This window comes from Rhinichthys klamathensis, unplaced genomic scaffold (assembly GCF_029890125.1).
Source record: "Rhinichthys klamathensis goyatoka isolate OS25496 unplaced genomic scaffold, OSU_Roscu_1.1 h1tg000961l_1, whole genome shotgun sequence".
In the NCBI taxonomy this organism is placed as follows: Eukaryota; Metazoa; Chordata; class Actinopteri; order Cypriniformes; family Leuciscidae; genus Rhinichthys; species Rhinichthys klamathensis.
Window position 1 is genome coordinate 171,485 of NW_026607279.1, and position 27,771 is coordinate 199,255.

At 36.9% G+C, this 27,771-nt stretch overlaps 1 protein-coding gene across 2 annotated transcripts in view; it reads left to right on the top strand.

Annotated features, from left to right (window-relative positions):
• The first annotated feature begins 2,279 nt into the window (after positions 1–2,279).
• The window catches only part of gli2a (GLI family zinc finger 2a), an 82,747-nt gene continuing 57,255 nt past the window's right edge, over positions 2,280–27,771 (top strand). For both annotated transcript variants that reach the window (XM_056244330.1, XM_056244331.1), the window contains exons 1-2: positions 2,280–2,698; positions 18,245–18,366. In XM_056244330.1, coding sequence (XP_056100305.1) covers positions 18,252–18,366 — 115 coding nt within the window. In that variant the 5' untranslated portion in view covers positions 2,280–2,698; positions 18,245–18,251. The remainder of the gene's footprint in view (positions 2,699–18,244; positions 18,367–27,771) is intronic.

Here is a 27,771-nt window from a genome sequence, read left to right on the forward strand (position 1 = left end):
TAGCAAAAACAGTGATTTCTCACTACATGTATAGACATTGCAGAAGTGTTCATTTTCCAACTAATGTATAAAATATATAAAAAGAAAAACATAAATGTTTTAGAACATTTGTAATTACAAACGTGGTTTTTACCCAAATAAATTGCAATAAACTGATACTTATAATGAATATCCTATTACTTCCTGTTGCTCTTCGTCATTTTCTGCAAAAAAACCTTCAAATCTCTTCTGTAGTCGACGATCCATGATACAGATGCTCAGATATAAGCTTTAGAGTAAATCCGTGCATTTATGCAAGCTCCATGTGTCAAAACATCGCGTTTATGTGTCTGTTTACATTCTGGTCGGCTGACTATGTGTGTGCGTGCTGCGCGCGTGGCGAAAGCGCACATGTGAATGAAAACTTTGCGCAGTTGAATTTGACGAATGTGCTTGCATGAACTGTCTATCACTGCAATCGATTTTAGTTGGCTAATACTCCCATCAATCAAAACGTAGCTCAAAGGACATTGGATAGCATTATCCAGGCTTTTATCCAGTCGAAAGCCCAGCTGCGCGATGGACAGCGCGCTCAGCCTGTCAGGGACTCTCTTACTGTTTTGGTCTGTAACAGAGCCTGTGATTGAACGAGAGAGAAGTAGGATGTATCATTCGATCCGGAAGAGTCTAAACTGCGGGGGTGAGATGGCTTTTGAGTGTTGGAATATGGATTAGAATCGATATTTCTTTGAAAATGAACATGATGCGAACTCTATCTCGAAAACGCTCATGAAAACAAAGGAGGATATTTCATTTTTTTCCCCTATTTTTCGTTGTTTTGGATTAAAAAGTGGGATGCATTTTGAAGAGTGGACCCTTACATTGAAATGTATGCTGTTGTTTCTTGGATTCTTCCGAACTGATCTGAACCATACGAGATGAAAGATGAGTATAGCGGTTCATTTTGCTCATTTTCAAATGAGCAGTCCTTTTGCATTTTATTTAACCCTTTCCTCTCTGGTGTATTGATTGCAAAAACAAGTCTAGAACATGGTTCTTGAGTGTTTTAGCTTTCAAATGATGCATAGTTTATGATAGTCAGATGAATATTTGTTATAAAACAAAGCTTAAAAAAGGTAATAAAAGTATAGCCACGCCCTCGACGGCCCGCTCGCGGGCCGATGCGGGTTAAGAAGTTAAACGTGACGTTTCCAACGTGATGACGTAATGCCTGGCGCGTCGCCTATACCACCACAAGACGAACAATTGAAGAAGAAAAAACAAGATGAACAATTGTGGTTAAAACGTATATAAATGTTTATTTTTTGGAAAAATTACCGATCGTTTCGCTAGATAAGACCCTATTCCTCAGCTGGGAACGTGCAGAGCCCTTTGAAGCACTTCATAGCTCTTTGAAACTGCATTGATTTGGACTTCAACATGTTGGTTGCAATTGAAGTCCATTGTGTGGAGAAAAATCCTGAAATGCTTTCCTCAAAAAACTTAATTTCTTTTCCACTGAAGAAAGAAAGACATGAACATCTTGGATGGTATGGGGTTGAGTAAATTATCAGGAAATTTTAATTTTGAGGTGAACTAATCCTTTAATCCCAACACTAGGCTAAGCACCACTCCAATATATAAACGTCCCCTACTTCTCCACTAGGTGGCGATGTATTATGTTTACCGTTTGGTAAAACAGTAGCATACGTCCTTGCTTTAAAAAAATATATAGAATGATGGATTTATACTATAAATACTATAAAGAAATTTTATAGTGGTTGTAAACCAGTTGAAGGCCAACTTGGCCATGCTGGGAGACCATCTTGAACCAGCTAAGACCAACAAACTAGTTTAGGCTGGTAATCAGGCAATGTGGAGAGCATCAACCACAAAAACATTAAGATTTTTTTATTTTTATGTCATGTTTTAACTGATAATCGAACTACACACACAACTTACAAACAGTCTAAAAACTTCAATCTCCATGCAACTTAGCCTAACCTCTGAAAAATAATCAGTAACTTACAGTTCAACACACTTTTAATTTAACAAATGATTAGGAAAATCACGACATGATTACTTTTTGATTTGTATGGGTTAATAGAGGTAGGCTAGGCATAGCCTATATTGAAGTCAACCAAACTTAAACTGCTCATCGATTTACTTTAAACCAAGTAAAATATTCTTATGCAAAGGTTTTGCAAATCTCCAGACTCCAGTGAAACTTGAAATCAAACTCCTCTTAAGCCTCATGCAACTACCTTTGGTTTGATGTAACCCGGCCCATCTGGTGAAGAGAGTGAGTGGCCCAAAACTCAAAGAACTGGGGGGAGAAGTGGAGATAGAGGAGGGCAGATCGGATCGAAAACAGATCTCCCACCGCACATCAAAACCGACGACTCAACAAACTTGCATGGGGTACATTTCTGCCGTGTTGACGGCTAAATTACTTTCTAATGTTCGAGTAGGCTAAGTACAGTCTTTTGAAGACGCGTGTGATGGATCGTCAAAGTTTGCGAGGTGCAACTGTAGCGCTTCGTCGTCCCCGAATGATGTAGTTTTGCTAAAACATTTGCTCTTGCAAAACAAAACAAACCGCTGATGGAGTTTCGTGACAGAATCACTTTTAACAATTTTGTTTTAAGTACAATTGCGTTGTTTTTCGGATGCACGCTGGACAACTGAGCAACTGACGAACTATACAACATCAAAGGAGGTAAATATGTATTTCGTTATGATGATTTACTCATAAGGTTACTGATCACAATGTGTACGCAGCTTGAATGTGTTTTCAATTCATTAGGCTACATCTTTCAGTTGTTACAAGTGTCGCGACATTAACTTGCTGTATAGCTATTGAAATGTGTCATATAAACTACATATTATAGCTATGCTGACGAGAAGAGGTTTCGGCGCTTTACATTTCGTAACTTAGAGGCATATATTGTGACTTTTGCAAGCTCAAACTTTTGTCAACTTGTGTCCCAGGTAGGGATGGGAATCGTAAAGAATTTAGCGTTTCCGATTCGGATTCCTCTAAACGATTCCGGTTCTTTAATGGTTCTATTAAAGATTCGTTTAGTATTTTAAAGTAATATTTGGTTTGTTTCCCGAACGAATATTCAATAGCTGTTATGGGCATATAAATGAGTCGATTACTGAATAAATTTGATTCACTTACTGAACTACAAGTTACTACTTTTATCATGCTTGGAGAATAAACCAAATGTTAGAGGGTTGTATTTAAGGTTTTGGAAACCTAAAAGTAGTTACTGAGTGATTGCTCGTTTGATAACGTTAATGTTAAATATACACACTGCGTTTTGTTGTTAATAATATATTGGTAGGCTAGCCTATTGCACAAAAGTCTAAAGCCTAAACATGTTTAAAAATTCTGTAGGCTATATGATTTCTCATATATGTTGTATGTTCAAATCTGAAATTATCTCGAAATTGGACAACAGACTGCTGAGAACAGAAAATACAATAAATATCCTCACTTATCGAGTTGTAGTTTTTGAATCACTAAAAGAACCGGCTCATAAGAGTCATTCGTTCAGATTTGGAATCATGTCATCCCTTCATGAGTTGGTCTACGCTATTCACGCTGTTTGTTTGTGATTCACCTAAAAGAACCGATTGATAAGAGTCGTAGGTACTATACCGGTAGGAAGCATGTTTAAGATTCATTGAAAGTGTTTAAACGTTTTTTTAAACGTTTCTGAATAAAAACTGGTTCTCAGTTCCTTCAAAATATTGTATCATAGTTAGCGTTGTAAACATAGTTCAAGTTCCCAAAGAAGATTTTTTTAATACGGTAGCTATGTCTATAATTTAGCTACCAAAGAGCAACATCATCAGTACAGACAATCCTATAGGCTATGCTGGCTACTGTGGGCTTTTCTTTGATTTTTCTGTTGACAAACTCAAGTTACTATAGTTGCCATAACTTTCTACAAAAATATTGCAAAGAATTTAATGTATTATGTAAATGTCATTTTTGTGTTTAAAGGATTGGCAAAAAGAGTGGCAAGAGTGTGCCTTGTTTTCCTGAAAAACAGAAAAGTGTGTGCTTGTGTTAAATTTAATGTGATGCCCAGTTGAGAGCATTAGCATAAGAATAAAAGGTCTTAGTGAATTTCCCATTGTGTAGAATGAGAAGCGCCAGCAGTCAGAGGCAGAGCGAGTGAAAGGATTCAAAAAGGGGGGAAAAAAATGATGGCCCATTCAGATTATTCAGCCTGGTTTGGGCTATGGTCATCAGCTTCTGAAACATGGGTTGACCGTGTCACTTTCATCTTCCCTTCCTGCTGCTCTGCACATTTTCACACATTTCCCTCTTGTCCTGCTGCCTAAATCAGGGCTGTTCAGCCTTGGAATTCCGCGGGAGATTTTAACAAATGCTCATAAAAAGGGGGGACCTTGAATGACATTGCACATGCACCGCACAAGGACGAGACAAGACAGTGCAGTGACAATCAAAGAAAAAGTAGAGTAACTCTACTGTTAGGATGTAAAACATCATTGAATTTTCTATACAGAAAATAGGATGTATTATAAATGTTTAGTCACCGTTAAATCAAAAGCAAAAACTCTTTGTTTTTATGAAATATTGCAGTATTTATTATAAATTAATTATCCATTGTACATCTGTTTTTTGTTTTGTTTTCATGTGCCCTCGTAGTCTTGCTACCACTTCTTTTCTCACATGAGATCACAGCAAAAGCAAACAACAATTGCTGGACAAAATCAAGTACCGCACTACATTTTTTGTTTTGTTCAAGAAGCGTTTTGCTCTGATATACGTCACAATAGGAAAGAAAAGACCATCGAAACTTCCTTTTTATGCTGACTTTTATGATAGAGATACAGTTATTTTCATTGTACATCCTCAGCAAACACAGGAAATTAATTGTCAACAGAAAAAGCTGAAATTATTTGGAATCTCAAAGAGATGAACTAGAACTACACTTTGTATCTTGGTCAATGTTGTGTGCCGGGCAAGACCTTGAATCTCTTTATCGGTAAGAAAAAGCTTCGAGGAGTGCCTGAAGTACACTTGTGCCTCGAAGTGAATTGATGAGACTTTAATGGCCGTTTAAAGTGCTGTGAAAGACAGCTGTGTTTCAAGTTTGTGTGCTGCGTCTCTAGTGTCGGACTGAATTGAAGATGAGGGCAGTGTGGTGAGAAAACAGAGAGATGTGAGAAGTGGTAGCTGCTTACATTCATTTGCCCTCTCAAAGGCTGTTCTTTGAAACCCATCTCCTCAGCTTTGGCCCGTAGGACACGGGACAATCCCTGCATTTTAGTAGTTTGTGTCGGACACCCCTCCAGACATCCGCCTCATTCTCTCACAAGTGTCTGGGGTTAATAAGGATCACATCACATCCGGTTTATGAGTGTGGATGAGATCCTTCACAGCTTGTTCCTCCCTCATTCTCTCATGCAACTATCAGGGCATTGTTAAAGGGTCAGTTCACCCAAAAGTGAAAATTCTGTCATTAATTACTCACCCTCATGTCGTTCCAAACCTGTAATAGTTTTGTTCATCTTCGGAACACAAATTAAGATCTTTTTGATGAAAAAATACCACTTCCAAAAGTTCATAAAGAGATCGTAAAACTAATCCATATGAATTGAGCGGTTTAGTCCAAATTTTCTGAAGAGACTTGATCGCTTTATATGATGAACAGATTGAATTTAGGCTTTTATTCACGTGTAAATATTGATCAGTGAATATAAACCGAAGCTCAACCGAACCTGCTTGACGCGTGAGAACAAACCTCATGGGTTCTTGCGGAAGCTCAAATGATTAGTTCTCGTACGTAAAGCGAACATGCTTGAGCTTCCGTTAACCACAACTGATGTGTGAGTTGATGAATGTTTTTATATATGAATAAAAAATGTATCAATTCAATATGTTCATCATCATATAAAGCGATCGTATCTCTTCAGAAAATTTGGACTACACCGCTCAATTCATATGGATTAGTTTTTCGATCAATTTTTGAAGTGCCAAAGTGGTAGTTGCGTAGCTCTCAATAGAGGGACAGAAAGCTCTCAAGTTTTATTAAAATATCTTCATTTGTGTTCCGAAGATAAACAAAAGTCTTATGGGTTTGGAGTGTGAGAGGACAAGAGGGTGAGTAATTAATGACAGAATTTTCAATTTTGGCTGAACTATCCCTTTAAGTCTGTACAGATATCATCACAAAAACCACACACACACACACACGCAAATGTATATAAAAAGACTTTAATATGCCATTAAATGGCAAACGGCAAATAAGTGAAAGGCCAGAGTTTGATTGATTGATCTTATTACCGTAGTCATCAACTGTTGCCATTACATGGAGTCCTAGTGCCTTAGATGAAATAGCACGTTTTCATTTTGAGGAACTGCTTGATCTTTTACATATAGTGGAGACTCGCCATATGTTTTTTTTTAATAATGCAGCAGTGCAGTTTTATATGAATTCCAGATCCCAGTGCATTGGGTAAAAGTTGTTGGTTTAATGCATGCGCATGTGTGCGGGTAAATAAAGTACACAAGCAGGAACGCTGTTCACCTTCCTCAAAGGCTTGTTAAGCTGCAAGCCTTCTGCTTTGTTCTCTTTCGCAAAGTTTTATTTTATTATTAGTTATTTTTTTTGCTCTAACTCTTTCATTTCTTTAGTGCTGTTGGCTGGCGTGCCACCCTTTAAAGACAGCTGGAAAATGAACAGTTGAAATGTATACTGTTTACATTAAGTTATATTTGACTTGCCAGTGCTGTGACTCTATACACAGTGAATGGCTAACCTTTCCCAAACCACACGTCCACCTGTGATTCATGCAAACCTCCAGACACAGTATGCGGAGGACGGACCTAAATTTATGTTATTAGCTGACCATGAATAAACATCTTACTAGACCAAAATTACAAGTCTGTATTTGAATTTTAGATGAGGTGTAGTGACAGCTGAGTCTGTTGGAATATCCATAGAACATGAAAACAAGCTGTGGTGCTGGGAATTATATTTAGATTACTGTCAGAATGAGTTCAGTGGTTCTCAAACTGCATGGGAGTTTTCCCGGCTGGTAGACGGCACAACTCAATATAGCTTTTTTTTTTTTTACTTTATATTTATTTTAGTTTATTTAAATATGTTCAGTGTTTTATTTCTAATTTATGATCTGTATACACCTTTATCCAGCTCATTTATATTCTTGAACCATAAAAAGTCCACTGAAGTGAATACAATTGTTATACATGACCAGCATAGTTTAATTTTCGGAAATATGACTCTGAGTCGCTCCTTTTTTTAGGGAATCAAGAACTTTCAATGCAACCAGAGTATATTGATTCCCAAACGAATGACTCTAGTGAGTCGATTTTTGTTAGTGAATCAAAAACAAATAGAACAACCAGTGTATTGATTCCCAAACGAATGACTCGATTCCCAAACGAATGACTCTGAATCGATTCTTAGTGACTAAAAAACATATAGCACAACCAGTGCAGCGTAGATTGATTTACAACCAAATGATTCCAATAAGTTGTTTTTTTTAGTGGATCAAAAACAGTGCAATTACCGTAAACTGATTCCTGAAACGAGTGACACTTTAATGAATGTTTCTGCATTATTTGTTTGTTTAGTGCTGTTGTTAAATATTAAGGCCAGTTTTTGGAGTACATTTATGCTGTCTCTAAAAAGTCACTGACAACTCGATACAAAGAGTGTGTTTAATTTATTACTGAAATTATCTCACCATTTTTGCAGTGGAATTGCATGTATTTTTTTATTCAAATATCCTACACACTACTGAAAGAATCATTGATGAAGCTGTTAAGGAACCCGAGTTGTTAAGATGAATCCGAACAGGAATCGATAAATTCTTTACAATTCCCATCCTTGACTTGAGTGTTTTGATCAAAGGTGGTACTTATCCTGAAAAGTTTGTGAGAAAAGTTAGAAGTTTTACTTAATGTAAGAGGACGGAATATAAACCAGTGAATGTCAGGATAGGCATTATGTGCAGTCAACAGCCAGCGTTAAATCAAAGTACCGTGTGACACTGTGGCCTCTGAGGGTTAGCTTTGATGTGCTAGTTAATTAATTCCTGAAGGGCTGCTGACGTGCTATCCAGTTCTTCATTATGGGAACCTCTTCACAGTGGCTGTCTGTATCGTTATTACAGTTATTGTATCATCTTCACAGCCTGTGAGTCGCAGTTTACCCTCTCAACGTCGCAGGCTCAAACAATAGCACGCTGTTCCAAGTGTTTGTTGTCGGAGCTAATCGGATGCAGAAACCGAGTCTGAACTGCACAGAGGCCACCAGCGGTTCGGCAGGGTAGTCTTCTGTTTCCGGAGTTATTGGAAACGGAGAAGTCGATGCAAGGGAGTTGTGATTTATCAGGCGGCCTCCCAGCTCCTGACCAGACTTGCAAGGAATGGAGTGGGTAGATAGATCAGTCTCATTGCGTTCCATAGGATGAGCAGGGAGATCCAAAGAGGAGCGCTGAATTCCTGCCAGGCCACAGACTCCTCCAACAGACTGGAAGACGAGCTGGATGTGTTGAGCAAGGAGAAGCCATGTGGTAATCTTTAGCAATCAGCCCGCTTGTTCCCCCATCACACATGTCCACTCCCGCTCGTGGCCTCTCCCTGAACGCCGTGCTGGATCACGGCCAGGCTCACTGTGGAATTCTCTCACTACGTTATGCTGGATAAGGATCATGTGTGTCCCTGTCATCATCTCGCAGTGTATTCCCGGTGTAGCTGAAATATATGACTCCCCACATTGGGGTAGTTAGAACAGTGTGCATCTCAAAGACTAGAAACATTCATAAAAAGGGATGGGAAAATAGTTTTTTCATTGTACCACAAATTTTTTTTTTGAAAGAAGCTTTACACAGCCCTTGCCATACAAACAACAGTTCATATACTGTAGATGCTGATGAAAAAAGTACCATAAAAGTGTAAAAAAAAAAAAAAAAAAAGAGCCACTCTCTACGCAGGCTAGACACAAGGATAACCAAGTTCGGTTTTGGTCTATTCTCTACTCAAAACAATAGATTGCTGGAAAAAAATTAATCCTAAAACCCAGAAGCGAGTTAGCATTTTATAACTTCTGGTTCCATCGTCCTGAAGTCTGTGGGGTTTTTTTGTTTGTTTGTTTGTTAAATGGCTGAAATGAGGTCTGTGGTAAGTTCAGGATATTTTATTGTTTTATTCGATGACTTAAAATGCATCAATAATACACTACTCCATGTTTTTTAATCTTTTATATGTCTTGAAGAAGACTTGCTAGCAAGTGGCTAAATGGGACTACAGAGGTTGTTGGGGACATTTAACATCCCACCGAACAGTAAATCATCGACTCATTAGTCTGCTTTTACAGCCTTGTTGTTGTGTTTATACTCTTGCAAACTATTCTTATTCAACTTGAAGATTTTAAATAATGATTAAATGATTTGTCTGAAGTTTACCGCGGTGTTAACGTTGATGTCATGTGACCATGACTAACTTATTTTTTTATACTTGTGAAGATTTTTGTATTTTGAATTCAAAATTCATGTCATTTGTATTGGTTTGTTGGTATTTTCTACAATAATCCAAAATGCCAATCCTATTGGCTTTTTGTCGAGGGAACCAGGGTGATGCAAACTGATGGGTTGGCCTTCAAAACTACATCATCCCTGCAGCAGTCTATTGTATAACTTCAGAAAACTTTAGTTTGGACCACTTTTATGATGCTTTTATGGTCCATTTTGTGCTTTTTGTAGCTTTACAGCCCCTGGTCACTCACTATATAGACCTTATTCAAAGCAGTGTCATGATAGACTTTCTGTGTTTTCAATGGCATCTGCTGTAAAAAGATCCTAGATCACTTATAATTTTCCACTGCTCATTTTGTTTGGAGGTTTTTGTCTACTGCAATTTCTTGAAAAGATATTTTAGCAGTGTTTAGCTGTTGTTGTTAGGCAAGAACTAGATAATAATTGACCAAAAAAGGCCTGGAACATCATGCAGGTGAGGTAAATAATGACTGAATATGTATTTTTGGCTGATTTCATAGTCGTATTAGTGCTGACCGATAATCTGAATGTGTCTAATTGTCCAACACACAGACGGGTGTCAGGTGTCAAGTGTCAGGGTGTAAAGCAGCTGGTAGAGTTGGGAATCCACACAGACACCTTCACACGTTACAGATACCAGTGTTTCTCCACCCTCCGCACAGCTGACAGACCCCTGACTTGCAAAACAGACAACAAAAAAAGCTGTGAAATAAGATCACACATGCCGACACCATGAAGAAATCATCAGAGAGATCTAGATAACAGAAGATTTCAACTTTGAACTGAGAAGACGAGCATAAGGGTTCGGGTTTAGAATGACTTTATATGTGACCATGATGATGGACCGATATTTTCAAGTTTGTGCATGTGTAAACCAAACAGTGAAATGATATTATGAAATGGACTCTATGACTCTAAATTCTGATTGGATGAGCCGCGTTCTTTGCTGATAAATTCTGTGTTCACACCATTCATAAATAGTCAGTTAGCTAATGAACAACATTACATGCTTTTGTTTATTCTGATTATTAATTAAAATGAAATAGTAAATACATTTAAACAATATGAAAATTTTAAATATTGCCTTTTCTGACGTTTTATGAATGCATTACACTTATACAACTATATTAAAAACAACATTTAATACTTTTCTACACTGTAAAAAAAAGTTTCTGCCTTAAATTTAAGTAAATCAACTTGTATGTTTAAGGCATTTCAACTTAAATTACATTAAACTGACTTAAAAAATGTATAACTTGTAAAAAAGTTAAAGATTGCTGAACTTATTTTGATGAGTTAAAGCAATGTAAAAGCATGATGTCATAACGTATTGATATACATTTTTTTTGGAGTGTATAGCGATTTTCCTATTTATTATTTTTTTAATTTTGAGTAATTGTCTTATTAAAATACATTGGATGTTTTAGAACATGCATAATCCCAAAAACAGTCATGTGCTGGTTATGCGGTCGGCATTCATAATGTTTCCTTAGCCTAAATGATATTTACCCTTAATGATACAGTACACCCTCAAGCTGCCGAGCCAAACTGTACAATAAAATACGTCCCATTCAGTAAGTTAGCTGCTAATTACGTTGAAACTACATTACACCGCAACTATAATTGCTTTCACAAGCATGTAATTAACATTTGTGTCTGTTTCTTTCTGGGAGGACAGACGGAGGGATGACAGCTGGGCCTGTAGCGAGAGAGCGCTAACTACCCATTTGGTTTAGTGACCCGAGCAAATGGTGTGCAGAGAGAGCAAATTCTTTCATGAGATCTGTGATGTGACACGCAACAGCTGCACTACGCTCTGTTAAAGTATCCTCTCAGTAAGCCTCACCTTATTTATAAACACTTGTAGTATAAACACAGCTCTCATAACGATTTAATTAGGTGCACAAACATATACAACGACATTCTCAGCGCACTCAACAGAGCTTCGCTGAGACCCTCGCTGGGACAGTTTCTTAAACGATAGACTTGGTTGTAAAGTAAACATCTGTTTCAGATTTTTAGGAGGACAAAGAGATCAAGCACAGGATATTGCATATATGCAGGGGTTGGGTTGCGGGGCGGGGGGTGGTGGGGGTAAGGTCATCCTCTGGTCTTTTCCCTGCTGGTCAGTGCCAACTCATCAGGTCTTTCAGTGTTGAGAGGAGGAGGATGTTATAGTTCTGCTGCTTTGCTATGAATCTAATCTCCATGCTCATTCATATTGATCTCTGCATCAGGTTTGTTATGGAAGTCAATAGTAAGATAGTCTGATTCCAACATTGACTGGGTGCAGCATTGTCATATTCCGGAATATAACACACTTGTTATATTGAATGCCTGTTGATATGTAGCGAGCTCTTGGAGCTAAAATGCTCACGAACAATAAACATCAAAGAAAAATTAAGAAGGAAAATGTCAAATATTTTTGTCTGGTAGTAAGCATTAGTTGAGAACAACATTTCGAGGAAAATTAAAAAGTTGAAAAAGATTAAAAATAGTGCTTTTGTTTTAGAAGAATGCCATAAAATCTTGACTTCAAATGATCAAGATCTACTGTAGGTATACCTTTGCTGAATTCTTTTGGGGTGGGTTCCTTGAGTTGAGGAGATTTTAAAAGGTTAGTTCACCCCATCATTTACTCACCCTCATGTCGTTCCAAACCTGTAGACCTTCATTCATTTTCGAAAATACAAATGAAGATATTTTAAATTAAATCTGAGAGATTTCTGTCTCTTAAAAAAGTTTGTGATAAACAGATCGTAAAACTAATCCATATGAATTGAGCGGTTTAGTCCAAATTTTCTGAGGAGACTTGATCGCTTTATATGATGAACGGATTGAATTTAGACTTTTAGCAGCATATAAACATTGATCAGCGAACATAAACAGACGATCAACCGAACATGCTTGACGCGTGAGAACAAACCTTGTTGTTTCTTGCATGTCACTCAAGCATGCTTGAGCTTCCGTTTACCATATCTGATCAATGTTTATATGTGAATAAAAGCCTAAATTCAATCTCTTCGTCATATAAACCGATTTGAAAATTTGGACTAAACGGCTCAATTCAATCCTTTTTTCATGAACTTTTTGAAGCATCAAAGTGTCAGTTGCTGTCAACGGAGGGACAGAAAGCTCTCAGATTTAATCAAAAAGATCTTCATTTGTGTTCCGAAGATGAACAAAAGTCTTATTGGTTTGGAACGACACGATGGCGAGTAATTAATTACATAATTTTCATTTTTGGGTGAACTACCCCTTTAAATGTCCTGTTTCAGTGACCTCGTGTTGCGTTAGAGTAGTGCATTATAAACTTTTACAATAACATAGTAACATGTAATCATCATGTTTTTTTCTGTTTTCACTGCAAGATATTACCATCTATTTTTCATTCATAAAATTAGTTATTGTTCTTGTACTTTTATTCATGCACTACCATTCAAAATGTAAGATTTTGTTAATGTTTTTAACAGAAGTCTCTTATGCTCACCAAAGCTGCATGTATTTGATAAAAAAAAAACTGTAAAACCATATTGTGAAATATTATTACAATTTAAAATAACTGCTTTCTATTTTAATATATTTAAAAAAACAAGTATTCCTATGATGGCAAATCTGAATATTCAGCAGCCATTACTCTAGTCTTCAGTGTCACATGATCCTTCAGAAATCATTCTAATATGCTGATTTGGTGCTCAAGAAATTCTTATTTTTATTATCCATGTTGTTATTAACAGTTCCACGGCTTAAAAAAAATATATTTTTGTGGAAACCGTGATACTTTATTTTCAGGATTCTTTGAAGAATATAAAGTTAAAAAGAACAGAATTTATTTAAATTCATTATAAATGTCTTCACTTTCACTTTTGATCAGTTTAATGCATCCTGGTGGATTAAAAGTGTACATTTCTTTAAAAAATAAATTGAAGATGGCATACTATGTTTTATCACTCAAAAGTGTTGAGTGATGTAATTTTGTCTCAGTGGAAGTAATTAGAAAAGTGGTCCCATTATAATGTGTAGAGAAAGCGATTAGTGATTTATTATTGAGAACCGTTTTGGTGTAACTTCCCTGACCCTGCTGACCTGGTGACATTAGATGCACTTCATTCTTGTAATGTTATCCATGTTCCTGGATTACAAGATTATGGTTAAATGTAAAGAAATAATCTTGTCTAATCACTTTGCTCTACTATTGCACTATAATTGTTCTTTTGAATATAGCTCTCACTTGCATGTATAACTGTACAGATGAAGAAGCGGTGATTTATGTCCTCCCCAAAACACACGATGACACCGAAGACTGGAGAGATCCTCAAATAAGAGGAAGTCAAGTTTGCATTCCATGTTGTGTGAGAGGCAAGCCATAACACAGTTGAAAAGAAATGAGGCTCTAAGCCAAACATGTTCATGTCATTATCATACAGAAAGTGTTTATTTGTTAATTTAGCTGTTTATTTATCTGTTTATCCTTTGGATTGTTTTTCTGCTAAGAGCTTATGATGCTATTGGAGTGTTGAACAGAAGCGTGGGCTTCTAGAATTATTGATAAAAAATGGTCAGCTCTATAAGATGGTTCAAGGTGTTTCTTCAGCATCAGTTTGATTGTTCAGAAGTGCCACATGGTGTTCTCTCTCATTATCTCTGTTTTTGTCCTTTTTCTTCGCCCTCCCAGTCCTTTGGGGTGGATGGTCTTTTTCACACCTGTTGCTTCCTTTCAAACTGATGACAGGCACAGAAAGAAGCAGTCAAAGCTGCCTGTCATGTATTCAGGGAAAATGAAGAAAAGTTCATGGAGCTTCCTGGAAGAAAAACACTTTTGACACTTTTGGAGTCCACATAATTGCTGGTGCTAAGTAGTCGGTGTAATTGCTTTCCTAAAAATGGAGGGAAAGTTGTGTGAAGATAAAGTGGATTGTGTCCAGCTTTATTGCTTGACTTCACTCGTCTTTGTCAAACTATTGGCTGGAAGGGAAATCAAATTTGCAAGAAGTATGAAGTTAATGAAATGTCCTCCTTCTGCTGTTCCCTTGTAGCTCAGTTTCACAATCAGTTCTAATCATTATCTGTGATTGTGAATTTGGTGGTCTACACGGAGCGTTCAAAGGGGGGATTTTTGTGAGCGGTCACGGCTGAACTTTCTGGCCCAGCAGTAGGTGGGGTGATGCGGTAGGGGGCGGCTATGGAGGATTAGCCTGCAGGCCTGCGTGGTCTCACACCCCTCTGTCATGCGGACCTGAGATTCTGATCCTTTTCGCACGCTGCATTTGTCAAAGCAGTCACGCAGAAGAACAGAGTTGCTTTCTTGTCGTTTTCCCCCCTCACCGCCACCTGTCCACTCGGTTATGTACACCTGTACTGTCAGATCTTCTCATCAAAGGGTCAGAGTTAGGTTTAGACTACAGACTGTGACAAGCAAATGGCAATATGGGGTACTGATATATTGGCTATGCTAATCAAACGTTAGAATTTTGGCCATTTTGGGATGATTAGCCATACTACGTTAGCCTTTTTTAGCCTTAACTTTTGAACCAATAGCTAACAACCCTGCCATTTGAATAATGTGAGCTTTTCAGATATTTTTTGTGAATTTTGAAATTGAATAAGGTTTTTTTTGTATATATAAAAATAATAATTCTAAATTCAAAATGATCGATTTTTCTTTTATGCCAAAAAACATTAGGACTTTAAGTAAAGATCATGTTCCATTAAGATATTTAGTCAATTTCCTACCGTAAATATATAAAGCATTTATTTTTGTGAGTGAATGCAGCACAATCGCGAACATAAATGGACAACTTTAAAGGTGATTTTCTCAATTTTAAATTTTGTTTTTGAACCCTCAGATCCCAGATTTTCAAATAGTTGTATCTTGGCCAAATATTGTCCTATCCTAACAAACCATACATCATCTGAAAGCTGAATAAATAAGCTTTTCATTGATGTATACGTCTCGATTTTAAAAAAATTTACCCATGTGACTGGTTTTGTGGTCCATGGTCACATTTGTGTACTGGTCAAAAGTTTGGAAACTTTACTATTTTTAATGTTTTTGAAAGAAGTCTCTTAAACTCATCAAGCCTGATTTATTTGATAAAAAATACAGAAAAAATTGTGAAATATTATTACAATTAAAAATAATGTTTTTCTAGTTGAATATACTTTAAAATGTATTTTTGTGATGCAAAGTTGAATTTTTAGCCGCCATTACACCAGTCTTAAGTGTCACATGGTCCTTCAGAAATCATTCTAATGCTGATTTATTATCAATGTTGGAAACAGTTGTGCTGCTTAATATTTTTTTATAACCTATGATACTTTTTTCAGGATTTCAGGAACAAAAAGAACAGCATTTATTTAAAATAGAAATCTTTTGTAACACTATACACTACTGTTTAAAAGTTTGGGGTCAGTAATTTGTTTATCTTTTTTTTTTTTTTAAAGAAATTAATACACACGCGCGCACACACACACACACACACACACATACATATATATATATATATATATTATATATAGATATATATATATAGATATATATAGATAGATAATCGTTGAAGTATTGAAATGACTCCTTGTATGATGAATGTTATTGAAGTTATAATAATTGATCATCTTTGACAGGTGTTTATGAGTCATTGTTACTGTGCGTCTGTTCCAGGGCAGCTTTGGCTGCAGTAATAGGTGTTTCTGGCAAATAAAGGTGACCAGTGCCAGGAATATCATGTTTGTGTTTGACTAATGTCCTCAAACAGGGATTCATTTCATTTAACATTCTCTTTTAACAATCGTGGTAATGATATGGAACAAGAAAGACTTTGAGTCCTGGAAGGTGGTTTCCATAAGAGACGTATAGGAATGTCCCAGTTGTTATAATTGGCCTGTGTACTTTTGATGACAACACTGAGTTCACAAGCAGCATTTGGAGGCCTCATTATTAATGTATAAATGAATCCTTTGACAGCTACAATGTTTAGTTACATCTATGAGGAGGTGTCAGTGAGACAGGATGGCAAATGTACCCTCTTGGCTAACAAGTAGTGAGACAAATGCTGGCCAACTCCAACAGTCAGTCCACCTCTAATCGGCTTATCTTGGCAAAGGGATGTTTGACTGGCACGAGAAAAGGCTGATGAATGTGGCCACAGGTACTCTTACAGGATACTGAACATAAGAAAATTACATTTTGAATTAGCATGTAGAAACAACATTCAAAAGGTCAAAAGGAAAGCATCATTTAGTTTGCATGCATCATTTTCCTTTTGGAGCACACTACAGATAATATGCTAGTTATTTTCTCTAATGAGCTGTTGTGATATGATTAAAAAACAAATTCATTTGTTTGTTTTGGTAGAAGGAAAATATAAAGTGTATCACAATGTGCCTTGTCTCACAATTATGACTTTATTTTACTTTTTCTTTTTTTTTTCAGGCTTCCAAATACCACAGTCTATACCCAAGTGAAAAAATAAATATACTAAACTGTATTTGAAATACATTTATTTTATGCTAAGTATACTACAAATACATTCACATATTTATGTACAATATAAATACAATGCAATTGTACTTTTGGTATACTAAATTGGTATTTAAAGTCTGCTAAATTGGAACCACTAATTTTGTACTTAAAACACTTTAGTTATCTGGAAATAGTGCTAAGGTCCTACTAAAAATATACTTAAAGTATATTTGATTGTGCTAAAGTGGAACTATTGATGCACTTTAAATATCTTGCATTTGAATATTAAAACACATTTTAGGCTTAATATTAATTAATGTGCATTGTGCAATAAAGAAGTGCTCCAAATAAAGTTTAACTATAATATTAATGTCAGTAATTCCCAAGCGATATGTCAATAAATATGTTTATGGGTTTGTTGTATACTTAGTATGTAATACATGTATTTTAAATACATTTTGATATAGATTTTTTTTCACTAGGGCAGGGATTCTTGATTATGACAAAAATGATACTCATTATTATAATTAATAAAAATAACTGATTATTTTGGTCAGTATTGAGATCAGGAATATTTACATAATTACTCACTGACTTCATGCATTTATTAAACTTTAAACCTTGCTTATAAACATATAGTATAAAGTATAAACTTGTTAATTTGCTGAAGAACAAACAACATGGGCAGCCACAATCAGAGACTGAATGGCCTCAGTTTGGACCTCTTTTCAGTCCTAAACCGCTCGCTGTTTGCTCTGAACCAAGGATAATCTTGTAGGTTACACAAAGTTAAACAAGCGGCGTGCTGCCAAGTCATCTGCCTTCAGCACAGGCACTTGAGCGCTCTGACAGAGCTGCCATAGAGGAGGTGCTCTGCACGCTCTCTGCTTTGTCTCTTCTGGTAACATGGCATTTCTATAACGGCTCCTCTAAGCTCTCAAAACAAACAGACAAGTCATGAGACAGGGCAGAGGGAAGTGAAGGATTTTTCTGTAGAATTGTAGTTTATATAATGGAAACATTTCAGTCACTCCCTCTGAAGATTTCATGCATTTGTAGGACTTTCGAGGGAAGTGATATTATTACATTTTGCATCAGTCGTTGCGTATGTTTTTAAAAACCTAGCGATGACAGGTTGCGACACCTCTTTTTGTCCGCTAACCTACTTCGTAGCATGTTTCAGGTCATCTATTTGTGTGACTCAGAATACAGTAAAAATCAGTTTTTCTCTTTCAGGCTCATCATGGAGACCACAAGTCCCAGCACCACAGAAAAGAAGGAATGCAAGGGGTCAGGCCTGGATGGCAGTAGTTTCTCAGACCTTCCCAAAAAGCCCTCACCGACCACAGCATCTCGAGGTACTGTATTCTCAAATGGAAAAGGTGCATGGTCTTATTTTTCTGATGTTTAACTACTTTCTTTCCTATCCCAGTAAATTGTGTAGAGGCAATTCGTAGCTTGACTTGCGAAGTGTGACTCTGCGCTTTCAAAACTTTTCTTTATTTGTTTTTGTTGTCCTACTACCAAAGGGTTACAGTTAGCTGGTTAGCATGGCTCAGCTTGCCCCTGGTGGTAAATGCTGAAACTCCATTGATGACCAGGAGTGTTTGGGAAACCAGTTTAAAACAGTGTTATTTTATTATTATTTATATACTATTATAGTATTTATCAATATTTTTAATAAGCTTTTATTTTTATATTTTCAGTTTTCATTGTAATTCTTTTTTTTTTTTTTTTTTTACTTGGCTTTAATTTATTTGCATTTGTTTTATTTTTAGTAATTCTGGTACTTAGAGTAGTACCAATCAGTTAGATGCGATGGCAACATTGAACAACAAGTTTTTCATTTAATATTTATATTTTGTTTCATTTTTATTTAAATTATTAAAAAACAATTTTGAATGGTTTTAGTTTTACTTAACAATAACTACACTGGTTTGGCTGTTACTATTATTATTATTATTTTAAGTTAAATTTGGTATGCTTAGTAGTTTGTTAAATTATTTAATTAAAAAATATTTATGATAATATAACATTTCGTAAAAATATTAGTTTTAAATTATTATTAAGACCCTAGAATACGCCATATTAGAAAAGACGTGTTCATATATCGGCTGAGAGATGTATAGAAATTCATTGTGTGTCGGACCGGTTTGCTCGTGTATCACTTGTTGACTCAAAGATGCAAAGGAAAGAGTGAAGAGAATGGACGAGAGGCTGTACATGTTTAAAAGATGTCAGTGAATGTGTGATGAAAACCCTTCTCTAACTAGGTTGAAAGACCTTGTTCTTACCTCCAGAGTATTATGTTATAAATTTCTTAAAGCTTCAGGGAGAGCAGTGGACTGCGCTGTCCATCTGACAAACATGAAGATGGTGAAAGACCTTTGAAATGCTAATGACCTGCTCATGTTATTGCATCACACTGTTTAATGAGGGGTTTGGTGGCCTGCCATAAGAAAGCAATGATCATAAATTGTTTAAGACAAAAGTAGAAATAGGGCATCGGTGTACCCGCTCTTCAGAAGGGTGTTATTTTTTGTCTCGGTGTATGATGTTGTGGGTTATTTTGAATGTGAAAATTCATATTTAAAACGTAAAAAAATATGAATATAGGAAGTACTCAAGGAATAGTACTTCATTTCATTAGTTGCCTGCTGAAAAGGCTTTTGAATACAAACGTCAGTGATGGTGAAGGACCTTGTTCTCACCACTAGAGACCAGAAGTTTTACAAGCGTGTATAAAAAGATGTTGACAAGGAAGTTGGGATCTTTACATGAATTTTGCTTTTAATTTAGTGTTACACTGGAATGATTCTCTCAAACATTACTCACTCTTATGTCATTCCTAACCTTTATGACTTTTTATTTCTTCTGTGAATCATAAGGAAACATTTTAAAGAATGTCCTGGTCATTATCTTTATATGCAGTTACATTATATGATTGTAATCATAAATATTTTTACTGTTGATTGCCATGAATATAGCCATTACTGCTGATATAGCGTTAAATCATAAATGAATAAATAAATAAAACAATAAATGGGTGAAGCTTTCAAAATCTATCATTTAAGTGGTCCATATGACTGAAAATTAAGTTGTTAATTGAAAAGTGTTTATGAGAGAAGTAGCAATGCCCAATTCATAAACAAATGATTCTTATGAGTCGGATCTTTTCAATGAATCACTGATCCAGTTCACAACGTTGATCTGATCTAAATATGATTTGTGAACGTACCAAGTACTTACTGTAATTCAATTTCATTTTAATTCATTTAAAATATAGTGCACAATATGAACAACTTGGTGCTTTTCTGTCATTTTTTTTTAAGCTTGAAAGCTTCCTACCCTATTCATTGCAATTGCACTGGGGGAAAAACAACCAGTAGTAGGCTATCATTTTGTGTTCAACAGAAGAAAGAAAGTCATACCGGTTTGGAACGAACGGACAGAAACGATCCCTTTAAAACTTTGAAAAGCATTGCTGTAAAAATATTTGGAAAGTTACATATACTCATTACAGTCCCTGGAAATCTGCCTCCCTGTATGGTTTATTTCAAACCCTGCCTGTAATTGCCAATGAACCTGAAGACTTGGATTTGCTGGTTGAAGTGTGTTTGACTAGAGGATCTGAACCCTGCAGTGCGATATATAGATCTCCTGGAGCAGGACTGAACTTCTTTAAAGCATTTCTGAGATATTCGATACCTTTTGTTTCATCTCACTTTTATGTCTATTTACAGATTTTATGGTGCAGAATTTGTTTTATTGAGGTCAGTTTAGTGGTTACAGGGGATCTGCAGGATTTATTAGCTGCTCGGTCCAACTTTTGTTCAGTACCTCAAGACAATGTGTGCTCAGTGTAGGTACATGATATGAAGCAGGAACAAGGAAAGGTGTCGATGTTTCAAAGGAAAATCTGCAAAGAAAATTCTCCGACCACAACACATTCTTTCCCACCAGTTCAGGCCTAATTTTAAACCGGTGTTCTCAAATTTAATGTATCCTGACATGATCCCGACCAAAGTCAGTCCAGTTGGCGGCCATCTTTGTAACACCCGTGGGCAGTTACTTCTAATGATGCAAGCACAGCTACTGCTGTATGAACGGCAAAGACATTAAAATGCAAAGCTTTGCAAACATTTTTCGAACACACTACCATTCAAAAGTTTGGGATTGGTTAGATTTTTTAAAGTCTCTCGTTCTCAGTAAGGCTACATTTATTTAATAAAAAAGTAAAAAAAGAGGTATTTCTTTATCCCTTCTAAATAGTTCTCCGTAGAGACGGTGAAGAATGGGTAAGGAGGCTGGGTGGGAGGAGCAGAGAGCAGTACAGCGGGCAGCCCAGGGGAGAGAGGCAGTCCACCAGGGGTCAAGCCACTGGCAGAGAAAAATGTGGCTTGAAAAGCCGCTCTATCCACAGCCCACTCTAAAGGGACAGCCACTAATCTTCCTGAGAAAGGGATTTATTCTCTTTTTTTCCCTCCGCCTTTCCTTTCTGTTTCTCTAAATGAGGCCCTTCCGCTGCAGTGGGTTTTCTGGTCCAAAGAAAGAGGATCTCTTGACAGGATAGCATGAGCAGGCTGCATTTATACTGGAGGTGAAGTTTTTTTGGTCTTATGTTTACCAGTTTGTCATGTCTTAGAACTATTACAAGTTGTATGCACATGATTTATTTTTGCTGTGGAACACAAAAAGTGATTTTTGTTTCTGTAAAATTCTCCAAAATGGAGAAAAAGCACCATAAAACTATCATATCATCAATAGTAGTCTATACAACTTAGTGCTTTGTTCCAATTGTTTTTAGCTGTACGTTAGTTTGTGTGACGGAATTTGAGACATTAATCTGTACCCCTGTACTTCACACATTGGGTGACAACAGCAGTGCTATGTCTTCCAACACTTTGTTTTCTATTAGTGTTTCAGTAATAAGTTTGTCTTTTTGTGGCTTGAATAAAGTCTATGCTTCGTATAGAGAAATATTATAATATAGATCACCCTTTTGCTTTCCTTTTACATTAATGGCACTTTGTTCATTCTTTAAGTGAACTTTGGCCTGTACAGTGATTAGATTCACTTTTTTGGACTGCCGTCTTGTGTAACCGGCTTTAGTCAATATGCTAGAACCATTGGCGTTGTTACCATTGGCGATGTGATTTGGCAAAATTAGCGCAAACCCTACAAATTTATGAAACGAATAGTTACTTTTTCTCTTGCTTTCGAAACTACCTCAGTCAATACTGACCCCACCGTTGCCCGACACCCGAGAAGTCATGCAGGGAGTTTACAGGAAGGCCTATTGACTGAGTCTGTTTTTTTTTTTTTTGTTCCTGTCAGATGTATGACCGCCCACTATCTGGAACAGGCTGCACTCTTTGCAGAAGATTGATATCATTTTAGAGTGGGAAATACTTTCAGTTCGGTTTCCCAAAACGTGACCAAGACTGCGTAAAAGCACCTAGCCTTGATCCTTCCTCGACAAGAAAAACTAAAGGATCATTTTATTGCTGTCAGCACATAATGTGCTTAATTTTTCTTCCCATTTTGTTCTTTTGTGCTGCTTGTTCTCTCTGTGTGGAAACAAGCTCTTTCACCAGCGGTTAAAGGGATTTGTGCAAAGTTTCCTTCATGTGGCTTTTATAAACAGTTAAGTAAATGGCTTTCCAAGATCCCCCTGCTCTCCTCATCTTAAATTTCACATGGGGGACTGACCAGCCCCAAAAGGGGATTTAAAGATTAGATATGGTAAGTGAAAGAAAGGGGGATGTCTTGATTTTTGTTTTTTTTCGAAGAGTCCACAGGCATTTGATTGTGGCATAAAGTCTACTTGGAAAAACATGAGATTCTGATCAAGAAGTTAAAGAAGTAGCTCCGCTTCCACACTCATTAAAGAAAGTAAAAGTCAGAGAAGTGGTGCCCTACATACGGATTGAGACTGGAAAAAGGAAGTCCAGTGCGCTTTTCCTTCAAGTTTGCTTGAATTCGGTCACGTGGGTTTTAGTCTTTTTACTTTTCGACAGTTTGATGTTAAAAAAAAAATGTCTGGTGTATTTCGAACATTAGTGTGCTTGAAAATAAAGAATAATATATGTACACTGTTAACATCTGAGTTCTGAGGAATATTTAAAGTGCTCTGAAAGTACTTTTTTTTTTTTTTTTAAACAGCCTTATGCATTGCAAACTTTGAGAAGATTCGCTATTACAAGGGAAGACAAACTCGTTTTGACCCATTTCTCAGATGTTGTATCTGCCAGACTAGCGCGTTGACAACGATACACCCACCACACAAAGATACAATGCATAACTGACTGAGAAATGAAAGAATGTGCCTCTGATATTACTTTAATGCTGAAAGGCTCCTTGCTTCAAAGCCCCTTGTTAAAAGTCAAAAAGAGGGAGCTTTAGGCAACGTCTGCGCACATAAATCTCTCCATACTGGAGACATCCACACACACAGGGTCCAAAGACAACATGTTACATTCCAGGGCGTTTACAAGCAGTGGGAGAGGAGTAAGGAGCAATATATGGATGCTTCGGGGGATTAGCCCACTCCCCTTCTCCTTCCCTGTTCATCTCTGCCTCCTTTTTTCTCCTTTTTTTTTAACAGCGTGCCATTCCCAGCATGAACCGTTTAGTCCTGACTTCAAACTCTGAGATAATTCCATCCATTTTATGTTTCCTGGTGTGTATTCAAAGGCTTTGGAGACTCGCTCACACACAGGTGTTTTTGGTGGCCCCTTTACTGTCATTTTTACTTTCTTGAGAATGAAAGATTAGGATACATATATAAGGCTTGGGCTCAGGCAGCATACGGTGAAATTAGGTCTGTACCTAACACGTCTGTACTGTCGTTAATGAAAACAGGGTGTGAACCTCTACCCACACACAGTCCTGAGCCAGACCCGCATCCCAGTGAAGCATGACAGGAAGAGAATGTCTGAAGTCTTCCAGACATTTACAGAGGATAAACAAAGACCAAATTTGTAACTTTGCTTCATTACAATACAAACAGAAAAAAACTCTTTTTTTTTTAAGCATTTGCAATAATGCACTCTTTTCATGTATGTATTAATTCAGGTCATAGTACAGGCATTTAGGGATGCACAAAAATATTTGGGACCATTTTAATGATGTTTATTTTTGATTTATTGCTGTCAGTCAATATTGGATATTTAATGGCTAATTTGATCTATTTTTACATGTATATTGTCTCATTTAGAGTTCATCTTTAACAACATTAACAATTTAATTACATTGTCAAATGTAATTTTTAGCAAATCAAAATGAATATACATTCTTCATTCTGTACATTATAATGTTGCAATGACTAAATGTGACTAAAAGTGGATTTTAGTTTTTATAGAAGCATTTAAAAGTTGTTTTTAAAGATGTTTTTAGTTTTTGGTTACTTAATTTTCATTTGTATAATAATTTATTATCGGACATTTATTGGATATTGCCCATAACATAAAATCAATTATCAGCTAATCGCTACAGGCATACATTTTAAAATCGGTGCATCCCTATAGGCGAAAGTAACTCACAGTATAGTGAGTATGCTGTACAAAAAAAACATTAAAAATGTATTTTCTCTTACACTAATGTTATAACTTGTAAATTATGTCAGGTGAGGCTTCTTCTTTCTTTTTTTTTGTTGACTGTGAAAGGCGTTAGCAAACTGTAAACCAAGAGGGGTGGAGCCTAGCAAATGGTCAGTTTTTTCTAAATACGGGGACCATTGTAGGAGGTCTGCACAGAAATGTATGTTAAATATAATATCTCGAAGCACATTTATTACTACAATCAAATGCACAGCTGCAGAGCGTCTAGAATATGCTGCTTTCCAGGAAAATTTTCCCACAGATTGGCGGTTGGTGTGTCAGCAGGTTGTCCTGCGTTGAAGACAGGCGGAGGGGGGCCGACAGCAGTAGTCATTTCTGGACACGCTCCAAGGACAGGCCCTAGATGCGCTATAGTAAACTGTGCGACCAGCAAAATAAGCAGAGGGGGTTGACTGTGTAAATGCAGTCAGTCAAGTGATAACAAACAGAGGAATCCTCCGACCGCGGGTGGACAGACAGACGCACAGAAGCATAGAAGCATGCGGCGGCTCCTTTGGCCATTCATTCAAGTGCTGAATGTCAGTGGCCAGTGCTGTAGTAGCTCTGTCATACACTTTTTCTTGCACAGTATCTTAGATAGATTGGCAAATTATAACCACGTCAGGACTGTATCAACACAATCCTGTGCTGTTATCTTTGTGCCCTTGATAGGATGGCAGTGACCTAGTGATGGAGTTGGGCTACTAACGTAACAGTTGTAGAAATAAATCCAGATAGTAGTAACCCATGATCACAGAGGTACTGAGAAACTGTTGTCCCCTCCAGCAAAGCACTGAACCCAAGATTGCAAAGGAGAGACTGTTTCTGTTATTAATGTAATGTAGTCACTTTGGGTAAAATATGGATGCTTGGTCCACAAAATGACACATAATCAATATATTAATGCAATATTTGATCTAAAAAAAATTACTATTATGTCATTATTATACTCACCCCAAGCCTGTATGATGTGTTATAATAGTGGTGGCTCTTTTCCACCACGCAATTGCAATGAATGAGGAAATGGCTCAAAAGCATCATAGAAAGTTGTCCAAAGCACTCATATGCTGTATTCCAGATGTTTTGAAATTATACTTTAGCTTTTGGTGAGACATTATTCAGTAATAATTGTTCCTTCCAATGAGCTGTTAACTTGAGAACCACTGCGAATAAATGAACGAGTCAGTGATTTGAACTTGAGAACCAAATCAGTTTGATTCATGAATGAATCACTCATACTGGATTTGTGAACCAAAATATCTGACTAAAAAGAAATATTGGTTCACAAACCAAATAGCGACTTCTGTCGTGAACTTGTAAACTCTCAGTGAATGAGTCGATGAGAGCTGGGATGAATGTGAAAACATTTGTAAATAAAAATAATGACATAAAATTCAGTCTGGTATCAGAAGACATTCAATATTAACAAATGTATTACATTTCTAAGGTGCTTTTGCACCATTTTTGAAGAACACTTCATTGTAATTGCATGGAAAAGGGCAACTAGTACAGTCTTGAAAACATCTTTTGTGTTAACAGAAAAAAAATGACAGGTTTGGAATGACATAATGGTGAATAAATGATGACTTAACTATTTCTCTGAGACTTGGTTTTCAGCTAAGACTCTAATGAAACCAAGAATCATTCCGAGAGAAGATTGTCTAAAGAGGTAGGGGGAAAAAATCATCAGAAATGTCTGCTGTGCACAATTTGAAGCCTTATGTGGGGCTTGCCATGTTAGCTAGCTGGCTCTTTGAATTTCCGCCTTGCAGATTTGATTGATTCGCCGAACAAGTGCCCGTAAACCTGCTGGTCGAAATGTCAGAGAAAACAGCTTTAAGAAAATAATACATTGATATCTATTTGCTCAGATTTGCTGAAGCATTGGCCTCAAGAGGAAGCCCCAGGATGTACAGTATCATATGTACTGCTCGCTCCTCTCCTTCTGTGTGGCCTGTGGGCAGCAGGGAAAAGCTGCCAGAGACCAAAATCTTTTGGAATTTTGAAAGCTTGTACATGGGAAATGGAATCAAAATGTTTCCTTACTCATTTGCTTCTTGTAAAGGCCAGCTCACACTGCTGGCAGCAGCTTACAGTCTTAATCATTCTTAAAACAATTTTCCCAAAATAAGTCTGGCTTATGTTAAGAGACGAAGTGAAAAAAAAAGTGTAGCTTTCAGGAAAATGGACATCATTTCCAACTGAAATCCATGCCATCGGAATACTTATTCGGCTGGAACCAGCGCCTACACACCCAAACGGTTCAGAAAGCAAGTTTTTGGTCATGCAAAGTCCAAGTTCATGGTCTGTCTGATTCTTCAGGTATAAATTGGTGTGAATTTAAACTCTGTTGTGGCTCAGGTAATTTCCCACAGTGTAAACTATGCATTCTTGGTCTGTGCTTCAAAGAGAGAGAAAAAAGGTCATTGCATGGCACCAGCAGATACGGACTTGTTCCCGGCCCCAGCGTTCCTTCTAACCCTCCTCCTCCTGGAGCCGAGCGGTTTAACGTGGATCCAGTAGGATAGTATCTTATCTTTGACTCACACGGCATGAGACCGATGGAATAAACAAGACATGCACTTGACATGTTGTGGCATGGAGCCATGAAGGTATCAACAAAGGTATGAAAGATCAAAAAGTAACAGGAAGCAGAGTAAAATCTCAAACATTTCAGCATGTATTTGTGCTCAATCAGAATGTTCTGATAATGCACAGTGAATTACAGAGCCGGACAGTAACGGAGTACATTTACTTGAGTACAGTACTTAAGTACAATACTCATGAGTACTCATGACTTTACTCAAGTACATTTGAGAGGCAAATATTGTACTCTTTACTCCACTACATTTCTATCCATAACCGTGAGTACCCGAGTAAGAAAAAAAAAAAAAAAAATCTCGGAAACCCTCAATTTGTTGTTTCCCTCTCAAACGTGATTGGATTGTGCAGGCGCCACTGATTGGGACAGCCTATCAGCAATCAGCTTTCCGCCAAAGTCAACTCCATGGTCAGATTTTATATTACACATTAATGTAAGCTAAGCATTTGCTGTGATGTTCTTGAGTATGCGGTGTGTTTAACACAGTCAGGTTTAAATGTGGCAGTGGCGTAGCCACGAGGGATTTCTGATTGCTTAAAAAAAAAAAAAAAAACTTACGG